Source organism: Mauremys reevesii, linkage group 8 (assembly GCF_016161935.1).
Source record: "Mauremys reevesii isolate NIE-2019 linkage group 8, ASM1616193v1, whole genome shotgun sequence".
NCBI classification, from domain to species: Eukaryota; Metazoa; Chordata; order Testudines; family Geoemydidae; genus Mauremys; species Mauremys reevesii.
In genome coordinates, this window is record NC_052630.1 from 22,464,532 (window position 1) to 22,478,722 (window position 14,191).

A 14,191-nucleotide genomic window follows, 5' to 3' on the forward strand; every position below is an offset into this window, starting at 1 on the left:
TCTAGGACAAATAAGCACTTGACTGCTGAGAGGTAAGAACACTTTGGGCTTGGCTACACTTGCTAGTTACAGCGCAATAAAGGAGCCCCGGGCGCCCTAGCTCACTACCCGTCCACACTGGCAAGGCACGTAGAGTGCTCTGACTCCACCGCTACAGCGCTGCTGGAACTCCACCTTGGTGAGAGGAATAACGTTTGCTGCGCCTTGGCTACAACGCCTGGGTATCCGTGTGAATGAGGTGTTGCATTACTGTGCTCTGATCAGCCTCCGGAAATGTCCCATAATCTCCTTAAGTCAAGTGGCCACTCTTGTCATTGTTTTGACCTCGCCTAGGAGTGTGGCTATGGCCTTTGAAAGCTCCGTTTCTGACAGCCGGCTCCGAGACAAAGCAACCATTACTGTGGAATGCTGTGTGAGAGAGGTGGGGAGGGTCGGCTGCTGTCTGAACTTACAAGACAGCATGCTGACATGCTCTCAGCCCCCCCAAAAACCCACTCTCTCTCGCCCCATATACACACAACACACTCCCTGTCACACTCCACCCCACCCCTCCCATTTTAAAAGCACGTTGCAGTTACTTGCATGCTGGGATAGCTGCCTATAATGCACTACTCCCAGTGCTGCTGCAAATGTGGCCACGCCAGTGCACTTGAAGCTGTCAGTGTGGACAGACTACAGCACTTTCCCTACTGCGCTCTACAAAGGCTGGTTTAACTCAAAGTGCTCTACATCTGCAAGTGTAGCCGTGCCCTTTGTTGCTGAGTCACTTGTGCGTCCAAGCACAGTTCTTCTTTAAGAGATTGTGTGTGCGCGCATATGTGAGAGAGAGATACTTACATACAAACCTTAATCCAGTAGTGTGGGGGAGGGAGAGGAGTGGCCTGCTACAATGATGGGTTTATGTGCTGTAAGCAGAAGGAACTGTGTTTGGGCCAGAGTTCCTGGAAGAAGTAAGTCTTTCTTTCGCTTAATTTTAGACTTAAATTAGTAGCAACAAAAGAGGCTGCTATGGATGTCTCAAAAAGACTAAATCAGAAGGTGGACTGTGACCCAACTCCTGCTTAAATGATTGAGCAGATTTCTAGAGAGAGAGGGCTTGAAATATCAGATATATCACACAGCATCTGGCTTCCAAAACAAATGGCTTAGCTTGCAAGTAAGAATACCAAGAGAGTTATTTTCTGTTTGTTGGCTTCAGTATGACCGGAAAAGGGCCAACACACTAACTCTGATTAGAAAAGGCCCTTCACTGTTTCCTGACACAGGACTTATCTGCATGCTCCTGAGCCAGCTGCAGTGCTTGGGTGATTTGTAAATTGTTTACAACTGACTCCAAGAATGTGCCAGAGATGCAAACTATGCCAAGATTCTTCCACTGTTAGACAAAGACACTGCTCACCCAAAAGATTGAAGCTCAGCAATGACCAGTTCTTTGTTTCCAAATACAATAGTAGCTATTTATCCTGATGACATAGACACTATGAAGAACTTCCAAGTTCTATGACCAAAAAGCTTTCAGGATGCAGTGTAAATTATAAAACTACTTGTCTTAATAGTTCATTGGTGGGGTTAAAGCAAAGGCCCTGGAACCAGGAAGCTAATCTAGTTGAGCCTCTCACTGAGTGACCTTAGCCAATTCATTTGACCTCCGTGTCTCAATTAACCCAGATGGAAAATTGAATTAAATGGAAAGATTGACCTGAAAACCAGCTACTCTGGTATAGACAAGGTCTTTCTGGATAAAATAAGCTGAAAGCCTGATAACACTGGCATTGTTTCTGTATAAGTATAGTTATCCTAGGACTGCAGAATTTTGATGTTGATCTCCAAAGACCAACCTAAATTCACTGACTCTTTAAGGAATATCCACTAGTGAATTAGCCCTTTGAACTGAGATCTGAATTATATAGAAAATAGGAGTATAGATGTTGAAGTAATGATGATTTTCATCAGTTATACTTCTGAAAGACCAGCCACTGCATGGAATGGAGATGTGCTCAAGCAACTGACTTTCTTTACCTTTCCTTTCTGTTCCCCATCACCCCCCGAAACCCTAAATCCTCTGAGATTGATTAAATTACAGTGGAAACAGTGCTGCATTTTTGGTTTATTGCAGATGGAATTTAATTTGACCTGAAATAGTGTCATAGCATACAGCAGTCCTTGTAGTGCCACTTGATTGGAACTCAGGAGACAGGAGTCCTATTCCCACCCCTGTCATAGTCTTGCTGCATCGTCTCTTTTCACCAGTTTCCCCATCTTTAAAATAGAGATAATACTTCCCTTCTTTGTAAAGCATTTTGAGATCTAATGTACTATCAGGTGTTTGTACTGTGCCTAGCACAATGGGGCCCTGATCCTGCCTAGATCTGTGTGCTGCTACATTGCAGATCCATCATTTTCATTGTGCACAGTGCAAAATATGAGATCGTTGTCCTTCAGAGGTGGTGAAGTCATTTAACAAAAGAGCTAATGTGATCATTGGATGTTATAAACAGGGGAATCTTGAGTAGGAGTAGGGAGGTTATGGTACCTCTGTATTTGGCACTGATGAGACCACTACTGTGTCCAATCTTCGTGTCCACAATTCAAGAAGGATATTGATAAATTGGTGAGCATTCAGAGAAGAGCTATGAGATTGATTAAAGGCTTGGAAACTTGCCTTATAGTGATGGACTCCAGGAGCTCAGTATACTTATCTTAAGAAAGAGAAGATTACAGGTGACTTGTTCATAGTCTTTAAATACCTACATGAAGAACCAAAATTTGCTCTTTATTCTAGCAGACGTAGATATAATAGAGATGTTCTAGTTCAAACAGGAATTAATTCAGGGAAGTTCCATGGCCTGTGTTATACAGGAAGCCAGGCTACATGGTCGCAATGGTCCCTTCTGGGTTCATAATCTGTGAATTTGTACAATAGTTCTTAAGTCATAGTGAGAGAATAATTTTGGTGTGTGTGTATGTTCTTATTTTGGCTCCCCTCCTTGTAAAATCTGTGCCTGAGCCCTTGACTTGCAGCATGCTAAACAAACTGTATCTAGAAGAGTGTCTGCTTATGTGTGTTACCCTGCTTCAACAGACTGTGATAAACAGGCAGGAATAAACCATTGTGGTTGCTGACAGATATTGTTAGTGGAGTAGTGTGACAAGACCAGTGGTGGTAACTGAAACTGAAAGTAGATCTGAACAGTTTCCAGAAATTACTCTGGGTACTCTCCTGCAGAGCTCCATATTCACCAGCAATTTACGTTAGTGACCTTTGTAGTTTATTGCTACTGATGTCTTGAAACCACGTGCAGGAGTTGTACTCAAACGGAGAGCTCTGACTGAAAGTGCTATCAAATTTCTCTTGGCTGCTTATTAGCAATGTGTAGCATAAGAGCTTGTTTCAGACTAGCTTGCACATCCTTGATGCAAGGGATATATTTAAGTATGTTTAAGAAATGCCTCACCACCCCACGCACTCACCTGTGGGATGAGGAAGTTAAGGTGGCAGGTGCGTATTTGTGGAGCGTGCGTGTTACCTTCCAAGAATGGGAGTTAAAGTTAGAACCTAGGAAATTCAAAGAAAAAGTAACATTTCTCAGACAAGGCACTGTTCACTATCATGGGCTCCTTTAATATGATGGTTTGACAAATGCTAAATGCATTAGATGCCAGACTCTGCACTCTGTGAAGTTACTGCTTCACTGTAACAATCAGGCTCAATAGTAAAGCCCTAAATATTGGGCAAAGTCTTGCACGTTGTTGTGAGGAACTTTTAAGTGGCAGAGGTGAGGGTTACACTGCTTGGGAAGAGTAGGGAGGTGGTGCAGAAGATTTCTTTCCAGGACATGTTAAAAAGCAGAGGCTTGTTCTCCTTTCTGTATCAGAAGAGAAAAAGCCAAATATGGTGTCCATGGTCATCTAGTATCAGACTCCAAGATCCCATACTTGGCCATATCTTGAATGCTTTTTAGACTTCATAAACTTCCAGGCATAGTAATGAACCATATTCTCTATGAGTGAAGAAGAACCTGAATAGCATAGAACAGAACATTTCTTATGACTGGTATCAGCTGAAAAAAATCGAGTCTGAATCTGTACACTTCTTGGCAAGAAGCAGTGGTGTGGGCAGTATTTGTAAGTTTCTTAAATACATGGTCATGAATAAAAATAGTGGTAGAGGTTCTTTTCCCAACTCCTTTGTTCCACCACCTACTATTTTTCCTGAAATAATTTCCATTGTGTGTTTGGAAAGCTGAGCTGATAATGATTAGATCTAGTGATAGAAAACCTTTCTAAAGAGGGTAAGTAGCCTATTACTCCAAACCCAGCGTTGGCTTCAGACTTAATTTGTTTGCTATCTGGGGAGCAGCCTACATTTATCATTCAGCATAGACTTTGCCCTCTTATCTCCTTCAAAGCCAACCAGCTTTCTACATCAACTGCCTGGCTTACTGCTGATCCTGCAGCTGGCTAAGCGGCATTCCAGTGGCTCTGCCTGGTGTTACTAGGCCAGTATTGGGTATTGTTCCCTTTTGTCTGTTTAATTTCATCTTTTTTTGGCCTGATTTTACCTGTTATCCTTAAAGAAAACTTTCAGGAGATACTATCAAGCCCTTAAACACATTCACCATCTTTCTGAGGTGCCAATTATACTAATACTTTCGGGAATCTGACGTCAAAACATATTAATTCTTGAAAAATTAGTACTAAATCAATAGGAGAAACCCCTAGCTTGTATTAACTTTGGTACCAAATATAATACCTGTTACACTACTGTTATATTACCTGCACTGCAGTTACAGTAGCTGGTGATGTTGGTTCTGTCTGTTTGTCTGTCTGTTTTTGTTTTTAAAGTTGGTTACAGAGGGCCTTATTTTCAACAGTGGGAATGCAATGACGTGTCCTTGCTTACGTGCCCAAACGCCAGGCTTTAACAGACAAAATGATCAGTAAGCGGTTATACACTGAAACTTAAATTCTCAGTCTGCATATGCAAATGCATTTGTATGTGCAGACCAGGTGCCCTTTTCTTCATTCGTTCATTACACTTGGCTATACTCATCTAGAACATGTACATTTTTATCATAGTTCACAAATGGGGAGTCAATATGAGTTTGAAGTCCGTGGCTGTTCCTTTTGAAAACCTGAGGATCCTTATTAAGTCTTCTGAGCTTTCTTACGCCTTCCATTGCCCTATTGGCCTCTGATTTTGGCCATTTTCTTTGTTAGAATAGGACTGGATTGAACTCTCTTCAAAATCCTTTAATGCTGCTCCTTAATTGGCCAGAGGGATAATTTAACTATAGTAACACTGTGTAACATAATCCAGTCAAGGGAATTACACTGTTTGCCAGCTAATGAGAGAACTGTCAAAACCTGTTTTTGAGAAGGGGCTATTTACACAGTTTCTGGGGTTAGTTAGAAAGTTAAATGAATGTTTAGCCTGTTTCTAAACTGAAGATGTTTCAACTGACAGCCAGGTGGGAATTGAGAATTTTCAGAATGATCAGAAATGGACCAACAAATGGTGCAGTTATCAGAGTTAAATCCACATAGAAGTGCTGGGGAGAAAGCAGCACTTTGCTGTTGCTGTCTTAGGGCATGGCTACACTTGCAGATGTAAAGTGCTGGGAGTTAAACCAGCCTTCGGAGACCGCAGCAGGGAAAACACTGCCGTGTGTTTCCACTGTCAGCTGCAAGTGCACTGGCGTGGCCATATTAGCAGCTCTTGCAACACCACAAAGAGCAGTGCATTATGGTAGCTATCCCAGTGTGCAAGTGACTGCAACGTGCTTTTCAATGTGGGGAGGGTGGAGTGTGACAGGGAGTGTGTTGTGTGTATGTGGGGGGAGAGACAGTGTGTTTTGGGGAGCTGAGAGTGTGTCAGCATGCTGTCTAGTAAGTTCAGACAGCAGCAGACCTCTCCCTGTCCACACACCCACAAGAGCAGCATTCCACACTAATGGTTTGCTTTGTCCCGGAGCAGATAAGCATGCCGGCTATCAGAAATGGAGCTTTGAAAGGGGATATCTGCATGCCTGCAGCCGACTTCAAAACAATGAGAAGAGGGGCTACTTGAATCAGGGGATTATGGGATCTTTCCAATCACAGCGCAGTAATGCAACACCTCATCCATACTGACGCCCGGGTGTTTCAGGCTGGGGAAAGCAAGCTTTCTGCTTCTCGTGGAGGTGGATTACCAGGAGCGCTCCAGCTGCAGACTCCAGGCACTCTACATGACTTGCCAGTGTGGACACATCGGGGAGTTAGGGCGCCTGGGGCTGCTTTAATGCACTCTAACTTGCAAGTGTAACCAAGCCCTAAAGTAATGTCTTGTCTTGAGGATTGGTAAGGGAAAACAGAGCCACTTCTAGGCAGCCAGTTAAAATATAATCCCCATGTCTCCATTGTCTGAGAATCAGGCTCTTTGGGGCACAATATGCAATTGGCTTGCTGGTCTGTTTTTAGTTCCTAGTGGACAAGTGACTACATCTCAATAATTGGAAAAAATATTGGTCTCAAAGGCTAAGGATTGAATGGGCTGTGGAGATTTCTGCTGCATGTCTCAGACAGTATAACCAGCCTGTGGAGATGTAGATAATTCAGTACAGACACTCCCTGATTTACACAAGCGTTCTGTTCCGGAATGCCTTGCGTAACTCGAATTTTGCGTAAGTTGGAAACGTATCTCCGACCATTACACAAAAAAACCCCAACCCTCCTATTTCTAGCTTACGGAACTTTTTCTGTAAGCTCGGATTTATGTACATCGGGTTTACGTAACTCGGGGAGCGTCTGTATCTTTCAACCCACCTATACACACAGGCTGGAGTTATATGTTTAATATTTTTTTTAATTTTGCATTTCAGGTAAGCTGAAAGATCTTGGGAACTTGGTTCTTCGACCCTTTGGCCTGTCGACAGAAAATTTCCAGGTCAAACAGGATTCCTCAACTGGCTCATACTCCATCAACTTTGTTCAAAATCCAAACAATAACAACAGATAGCATGAGCTAGGCCTGCTCCTATTAAAAAGCTGGCTTTCAAGCTTTGTGACACCATGCTTGCAACTACCAATAAAAGGGTTCAGCAATCATTTAACATGTAAAATCACTTTATCCAAATGAAAATAGACTTGAGGGTATTCGTTTCCACTTTGGTGAAATGTTTAAAATGTGGATGGAAAAAACAAGTCATTTGATTTCCCTTTTGCAGCAACAGCTTTATGCCCAGAGTAGGTTTTTTTTTTCAAGATCATTATTTGTCTTCCCTAATAAGGAAGTTGGTTACCCTGGCCCATTCGCTCTCATGCGAACAACAACATCAGTCTAGCAAGCAATTCAGTTGGATCAAAATGCTCATATGCCTGTAACCCAAATTACAGGTGTATCCAATGGGTGTCTTGTGGTGTTAGTAAATCTATCAGAAGTGCGTCTCTCCACTCAGCCACTGAGTGTGACAGGTAGTGGCCATGGAAGCAAGCTGACCTCTGTGGTATAATTTATCTTCATTGTAATAAAGGCTTGATGTTTCTGTTGGACTGATTTGTGACTTTTGTCCTGTATTTTGGCCTCTCGCCAGAGGTAACCTTTGAATAATGGCATTTTTAAATGAATATAAACATAAGTAACCTACAAATAAGAGAGCAGATTTGCAAGAGACTGGCTTAAAAAAAATTGCAAGGCTTTTAATCTTAACGTTGTCTTATTATAGAGTTTATATCATTAATTTTTTCTTGGGCACCCTGGCACCAGAGGTTCTCTACTTTACTTTATCTTGATACCCTTGGGAGACTAGTTGGAAGCTACTTGCAAACTGCCTAATAGTTTTGGTGTGTTAACTTGTACTATGAGGTCAGTAAAATTCACATGCCTGGTTCAGTACATGTTGTGGGTTTCACAAAGTAGCTTTCTGGTGCTAGGATAATGAGATGCAAATATCTGTGATGTTAAAGTAGGGTTACCACATAGCAACTGTGGAAAAAATGGGACAAGGGCTGGGAGGTAATAGGCGCCTATATAAGAAAAAGTCCCAAAAAACGGGACTGTCCCTTTAAAAACGGGACATCTGGTCACCTTACGTTAAAGTGATTGCAGAAAGGTTTTCAAGCTGTACTGGAGTCTCTGAACCTAGGAAAGGTTTAAAATATCTTTGCAGATGTACTGTTCAAATATTGTGGGCTTTGAATTGGGATGGGGTTGTGGCATTTTTGCTAGCTTGTAGCTAAGCATGTTTTTTTTTCTGTTTTGACCCAGTTTTATAATAGTAAGGCCAAAACCTGGATGCAGCTTTTAAATTACCATTGATTTGAAAATATCACTTATTTAAAATATTAAATTAAAATTGAGCGATAGCTATTTGCTTATTTTCAGTTCTCTCCTTTAACTTATTCCTGAAACTTGTTAGCTGCGTGCACTTGACTTCAGCTTCCTGTCACCATAGATTTCTTTAGTACTCGCATATCTTGAGCCCCATTTCCAGTGACATGCTGGAGGGGGGCCGTTCCTCAGGCTATTTCCTACCTTTTATTGTTCGGTTTTTAAGTGCTGCTGATCTCCTTGTGTTTGGGAAGATTTGCATCTTGCTTAGCTATTTATAAAAGTTGTCCTGCTGCCATGCAAGGTTCAGGAGCTAGTTTTGACTCTGGCTACCTGGTACATGCTGTCCATATAGCATCTGTTGCAAACTACCTCACATCTGCAGCGAATGTGTATGAAGTCCATGGGGACCAAGCTGTCAATAGAAAAGGCCCTGGTTCACATTGAGGCCTGTGCGGATTTTAAGTTCTTGTGCATAATTAAAATGTCACTTAACTAAACAACAGAAAACAGCCGCTAGGATTTCCATGTGTTTAGACATTAGTCATGAATTGCACTAGTGGAATGGGGGTTTATTTCTCACAGAAGGCTCAATCCTCTGCCCGGTCTCTGTTAGGTGCAGCAGAGGTGGAGGAGCTCTGAAGGGGCTGGTTGATCCTGGTGTAATTGAGAGCAGCCGTAGGGCTGCTTTTAACTATAACTTGGCTGCAACAGCCCCAGAAAGCTGTTTGCCAGGGTTTCAGGGGGATGTCAGAAACTGCTATGCTGGTTTTGTCACCTGGATATTCCTCTGCTAGTTGTGTAAACAAGATTGACAGCCTCTTTGCACTAGCAGAGCAATGCAAAGAGGATGGGATGGGATTGAGGTTTGCACCCCGAGGCTTCAGTCTGCTACTACTTTAGAGGGAAAAATAACAAACCTTTTGTAAATATAAAGTAGACTTTTAAACTGGAGCATCCCAAACTGAGTCTGGACATTTGAAATTTTACTTTTTTCTTGACTGGCTGATTAATCAACAAATAACACACTGGTGCTCACAAATGTACATCAGATGTGTAAAGGCACAGTCAGTGATTTAACAGCCTGATGCCTTGTCTTACAAACTATTTAAGGGGTAGATTTCTTTCTGCATTATATTCCTGCTTCAGATTTTTAAAGGGTGGCGAATATTTTACATGCATGAGGGGAAATTATTTACCTTACAGAACAAAGGTAAAAAACAAAACTTGAACGACTACCTGATACGATTGGTTTTGTTTTTTGCAAGTGCACAGTCACCATGAACTCGTGGAACATGGAATAAGCTTAAAAATGTAAGTTGCGGTATGTAGGTATTTAAATAACTTCCACAAAGGACTGTAAATGTGAAGCATGAAAGAATGAAATCAGGTTTGTTGGACAAGACCTATTTTCCATAAAACCATGTTGACTGGCATTAATTATATTCCTGTCCTTTAATGCTATATTGATGGAATCCCCTATCAGCTTTTCCATTATTTTAGCCTGGCATCAATCCCAGACAACTGGCCTATACTTACTGGGGTCATCCCATTTGTTCTTTCTGAATATTGGCACAACATTAGCGCTCTTCCAATCTTCTGAAATTTCGCTGGTATGCAAAGATCTATTAAAAATTTACATCTGTGGGCCAGAAATCTCCTCAGCCAACTCTTTTAAGACTCCTGCTTGCAAGTTATCAGGCCTGCTGATTTAAAAAATGTTTAGCCCTAGTAGATGATGATTTTATCCACCTGAGTACCAATGGACTGGAAAGTACTTCATCATCCTTATGGGATATAAAAACATCGTCCTACTTCTTTCTAAATACAGAACAGAAATTTATTGAACACTTCTGCCTTTTTAATTTTAACATCTCTTGCTATACCTGGGCTTCTACCATTTATAGAATTTCTTTTGTCCCTAACATACTTCTTGTCCTTAACCCTGCCAGCTATGGATTTTTTTCCCAGAGATCTTTAGCTTCACACCTTATCAGTTTTCTATAGTTCGCAACTTCTCATTTATATTTCTCTCTGTTCTCCCCTTTGCTTTCATTTCTTATGTATTTCTTTTTTATTTCTAATTGCTGCTGTTAGCACTGGAGCAGGATGGGCTTTTAGCCAAAGTTACCCTCTTTCTTGATTGTGAATTTATGGCTTTTTGGTCATCTAATAAAGAATTTCAGTTTTTTAAAGAACTCTCAATTTTCAATCACATTTTTCTGTTTCAATTTACTCTTTCCAATCAATTTTGTTCATAATTTTTGAAAAAAAATTCCCTTTTGAAGCAGTGGGTGGGCCGGTCCGCTGGTTGCTGATATTGAACATAATGAGGATCACTGGTGTTTAGATGCATTAATCACTGGACTGGAAGTTGGTAGCTGCCCTATTTCTATCATAACGAGGTCTAAAATAGTTACCTGCAGTTTCACTCAGGTGCAATATTTTGTGTTAGAGAATTATTTAAAGTGTTAGGAAGTTGGACATTTTACTGCTGCCTGCATGACACCTCCCACATGCATCTGCCAAAATTGAAGTTCCCCCATAACACCATTTTTCTCCCCACCCATTAGAGAAATGTTTCAATAGTAATTTGTCCTGGTCTTTGGTTTGATTCTATGGTCTGTAACAGGTCACAGCCACTACTTCTTCCGGATCTTTGTAGTCACATGTTGCTACACCTACAATCAAGGTGCTGTGGCTCAAGTTATTGATAACTAAATAAAATTATTAACTGTATTAATGTAGTGCCACCCTCCCCTTCTAACCTAGAACAAGCTCTATAACTAGTGATTTTAATATTCCAGTCATGTGACTTGTCCATCCAAGTTTGAGTGATGCCAATTATATTAACTTTCTTCTCATCAGTGAGAATTTCCATTTCCCCTTGCTTGTTACCAGGCTCTTAGCATAGGTATATAAGAAACTAAAAATTTTTGTCACTTCACATTCTTTGCCACGTCAGTTGAGTTTGTTTACAATATGCTGAGTCTGAGCTGAATTTGTCGTCTTAGCTCCCTTCCCTTGCAGGGCTAGTTAATGGCCGCCTGGCTGCTCCAGCTAGTCTCCAACTGAGATGATTAACTCCCCTTCACCCATCTCCAAGATGCAAGCCATCCCATTCATACACCCTCCCCTCCCACTGGAATGTGTCCCAATGTTCCTCAAAACCTTCAGCTTCACACCAGTTGCACAGTCAGTGGTTCCCCTCCAGTATATTCTGCCTTTCATAGGCCAGAACAATTTCCCAGATCACTTGGACTTTCCTCCTCTTAAATTCTCTTTCAAGACAACGTCAGTAATCTATCATTTGTGTACTTCTATGTGATGATGCGTCATTAGTTCTAATGTGTATCATCACCAGTGGAGACTTGCCAGATGAGTGCATGATCCTGCCCAATCTTGCAGTTACATCTCAAATTTTTGCTCCGTGAAGATAGCACACCATTCTGTGTGGGGCTGATGATTGGTACTGTACTGAAAGGCACATGGGGCATTCTAAATTAATGTAATAGTTAATCTTGGGAGGGGCTTTAAGCTCTATGTGAGTTCTTTTGAGAAATACTCTGTAATCCCATTTAACCATGGGAAAAGGCACCATTTGACAAGCCTTCTGTACACTCTGGAGACAACTGTGTAAACAGCTTTATCGCAGGCTGTACAGCACTTTATCAAAATGTGTTCATTCCAATTTAAAGAGCACCCTCCATTGTAGTTTAATGTAGAAAAACAGAGGGACTCTCAGTGCCTTCAACAGTTCCCTCTCCTAATCCCTCATCCTGTAGCACCAGGTTGTGCAGCCCAAGGTCGGAGAGAATTCCAACCTAGTAAACCATATCTCCCAGCCAACCCCGGCACAAAATGATTGTCTATTTATCATGCTGAGATTAACAGTCTGACTGCTTGCTCACTTTGCCTCCTTCAGGCTGCAAGCATGGGGGCCTGGCTCAGTCCTCTTCTCCAGTTCTAACCTAGCTGGTTCCTTCATGCCTCCCAGAGTCTTGACAAAGGAAGAGAGAGAGAGGATGCATTAAAGTGGGTCCTTCTCACTTATGAACAGTTCTAGTAAACAAGAGAACAGTGATGCTGCCCCCCTCTCTTCCATTCCATATTCTTACCTCCTTTCTCTCCCCTGATGGAGTGGGACTGCCCTATTCAAATTCCTCCTGTCTTGCTGAGGCTCCAATGCAAGATGAGGTACATTTACAGGCTGCAGACAGTGTGATTGTCTCCAGCTCTCTGAGCGCTGCAGTATTCCCCCCTCACACAAAAGGTAAGTACTGAGCCCTGAATCTTTACACCAGCGCTCCCATCTGACTGCCCTAATGCAGGGCACCCCTTAGTGTTTCAAAGCCCACCCTGTGAAACAGCTTTCCACCAACCTCCCGCCTGCCCCTTGCCTTTTTTACCCTACAACCCACTGCCCCTTCAGCAGTGGTTCTCAACTTATTAATATGCAGCCCACAATTTGTTACCTGGGCCACAGGTTGAGAACCACAGCAGGCCCCCAGCCCCACTATGTCCAGTGCCCCCAGCCTGGAGACTCCTCCATACAGTGGAGCCAGAAGCAGAGCCCTGGTGGCAGAGAACCCGGACCCTGTTGTGTAGAGCCAGCCGGCAGCCCCGACCCCAGACCCTGAGGTGTGGGGGCCGGGCAGCAGCCCCAAAGCCAGACCCTGTTATGTGGGGCCAGGTGGCAGACCCAACCCAACCCTGACCCTTGCTGTGTGGGGTGGGCAGCGGCCCCGATTCTGGATGCTGCTGCGCGGGGCCGGGTAGTGGCTGCAGCGTGGCGGCCCCAATCCTGACCACTGCTGTGTGGGGCCAGCCGGTAACCCTGATCCCAGTGTGTGGGGCCAGGTGGCAGTTTGGGCCCTGGACCCTGCTGCCGTTTAGCACGCAGCTGGGCCGTTTTGTGAGCACCTGTGTATCACAGGCTGTACCACCCTGTCCCGATGCAATGGCTCAGGCAGCACTCCACTAAAGCCAATCCTCAGCTGCTGCAAATCAGCAGCGCTCTACTGACCAATGAAACTGGCAATTTGCACCATCTGAGGATCTGGCTATTAGACTCTGGACACTGCGTTAAGGGACAGGCAGCTTAGCTGTACTTCCATCATACACAGGTGGCTGATCATTAATTTACATTAGTGAAGCACCACTGCATGAAGCAGGTGCTAGAAGCAGCATCCACATTTCAGAGGTAAGGAAACAGAGGCACAAAGGCTTAGAGCCTTAAAAATACTTTCATGCCCATCTGCCTGTTAGGTGACAAGTCTGCCATTAAGGTACTTGAAAGGTTCTCTCTCTTGCTGGATAGCTCTCCCCACATTGACTTGTGCAGGTGTGTGGGTGTTCTGCTCCCCATCTACCTCCAGCCCTGCTGCTATTGGGGCTGGCAAGTAACAGGTGCTAGGCGTGGTCAGAGCACACCTCTGGAAATGGGCCTGGTGAGATGGTCAAACTACGTGAGGGGGAATGCCTGGCTGCTGCGGTGCCTTGGAGGGTTTGACTGGAGCTGTGGTTCTGAGCAGTTTGTTAGCTGTGAGCTTGGCCTCAACATTTAACCAGAATTGCAAATACCAACTCATGGGGCCATTGGTGCCAACCAAGTTAGACAGCAGTGGAGCAGCAGCTTTGAAAATGTGAGCTCCGAGGGTTTAGATGCCCAACTCCAGGCAAGGGTTCATGGCTGAGATTAAGTGGAGGGAGGTGCTTGCCTCTGCCCTGTCAGCCAGGTGCACCAGGTCAGCTGTTTTGGTGCCCACACCCTTCTCCTCTTGCTGTGGCATTTCATTCCTGGCTAGTTTAGGCAGCTGCCCCACCATCTGAAAATCCCTTTTTTAGGTGCTTAATTATCCCCATACAATGTATGGGGAGCCT

General features: G+C 43.4%; 1 protein-coding gene across 7 annotated transcripts in view; it reads left to right on the forward strand.

Annotated features, from left to right (window-relative positions):
• TTC1 (tetratricopeptide repeat domain 1) overlaps positions 1-7,086 on the forward strand; it is a 42,894-nt gene extending 35,808 nt beyond the window's left edge. For all 7 annotated transcript variants that reach the window (XM_039485640.1, XM_039485639.1, XM_039485641.1 and 4 more), the window contains one exon: positions 6,861-7,086. In XM_039485640.1, coding sequence (XP_039341574.1) covers positions 6,861-6,997 — 137 coding nt within the window. In that variant the 3' untranslated portion in view covers positions 6,998-7,086. The remainder of the gene's footprint in view (positions 1-6,860) is intronic.
• Positions 7,087-14,191: the final 7,105 nt, after the last annotated feature.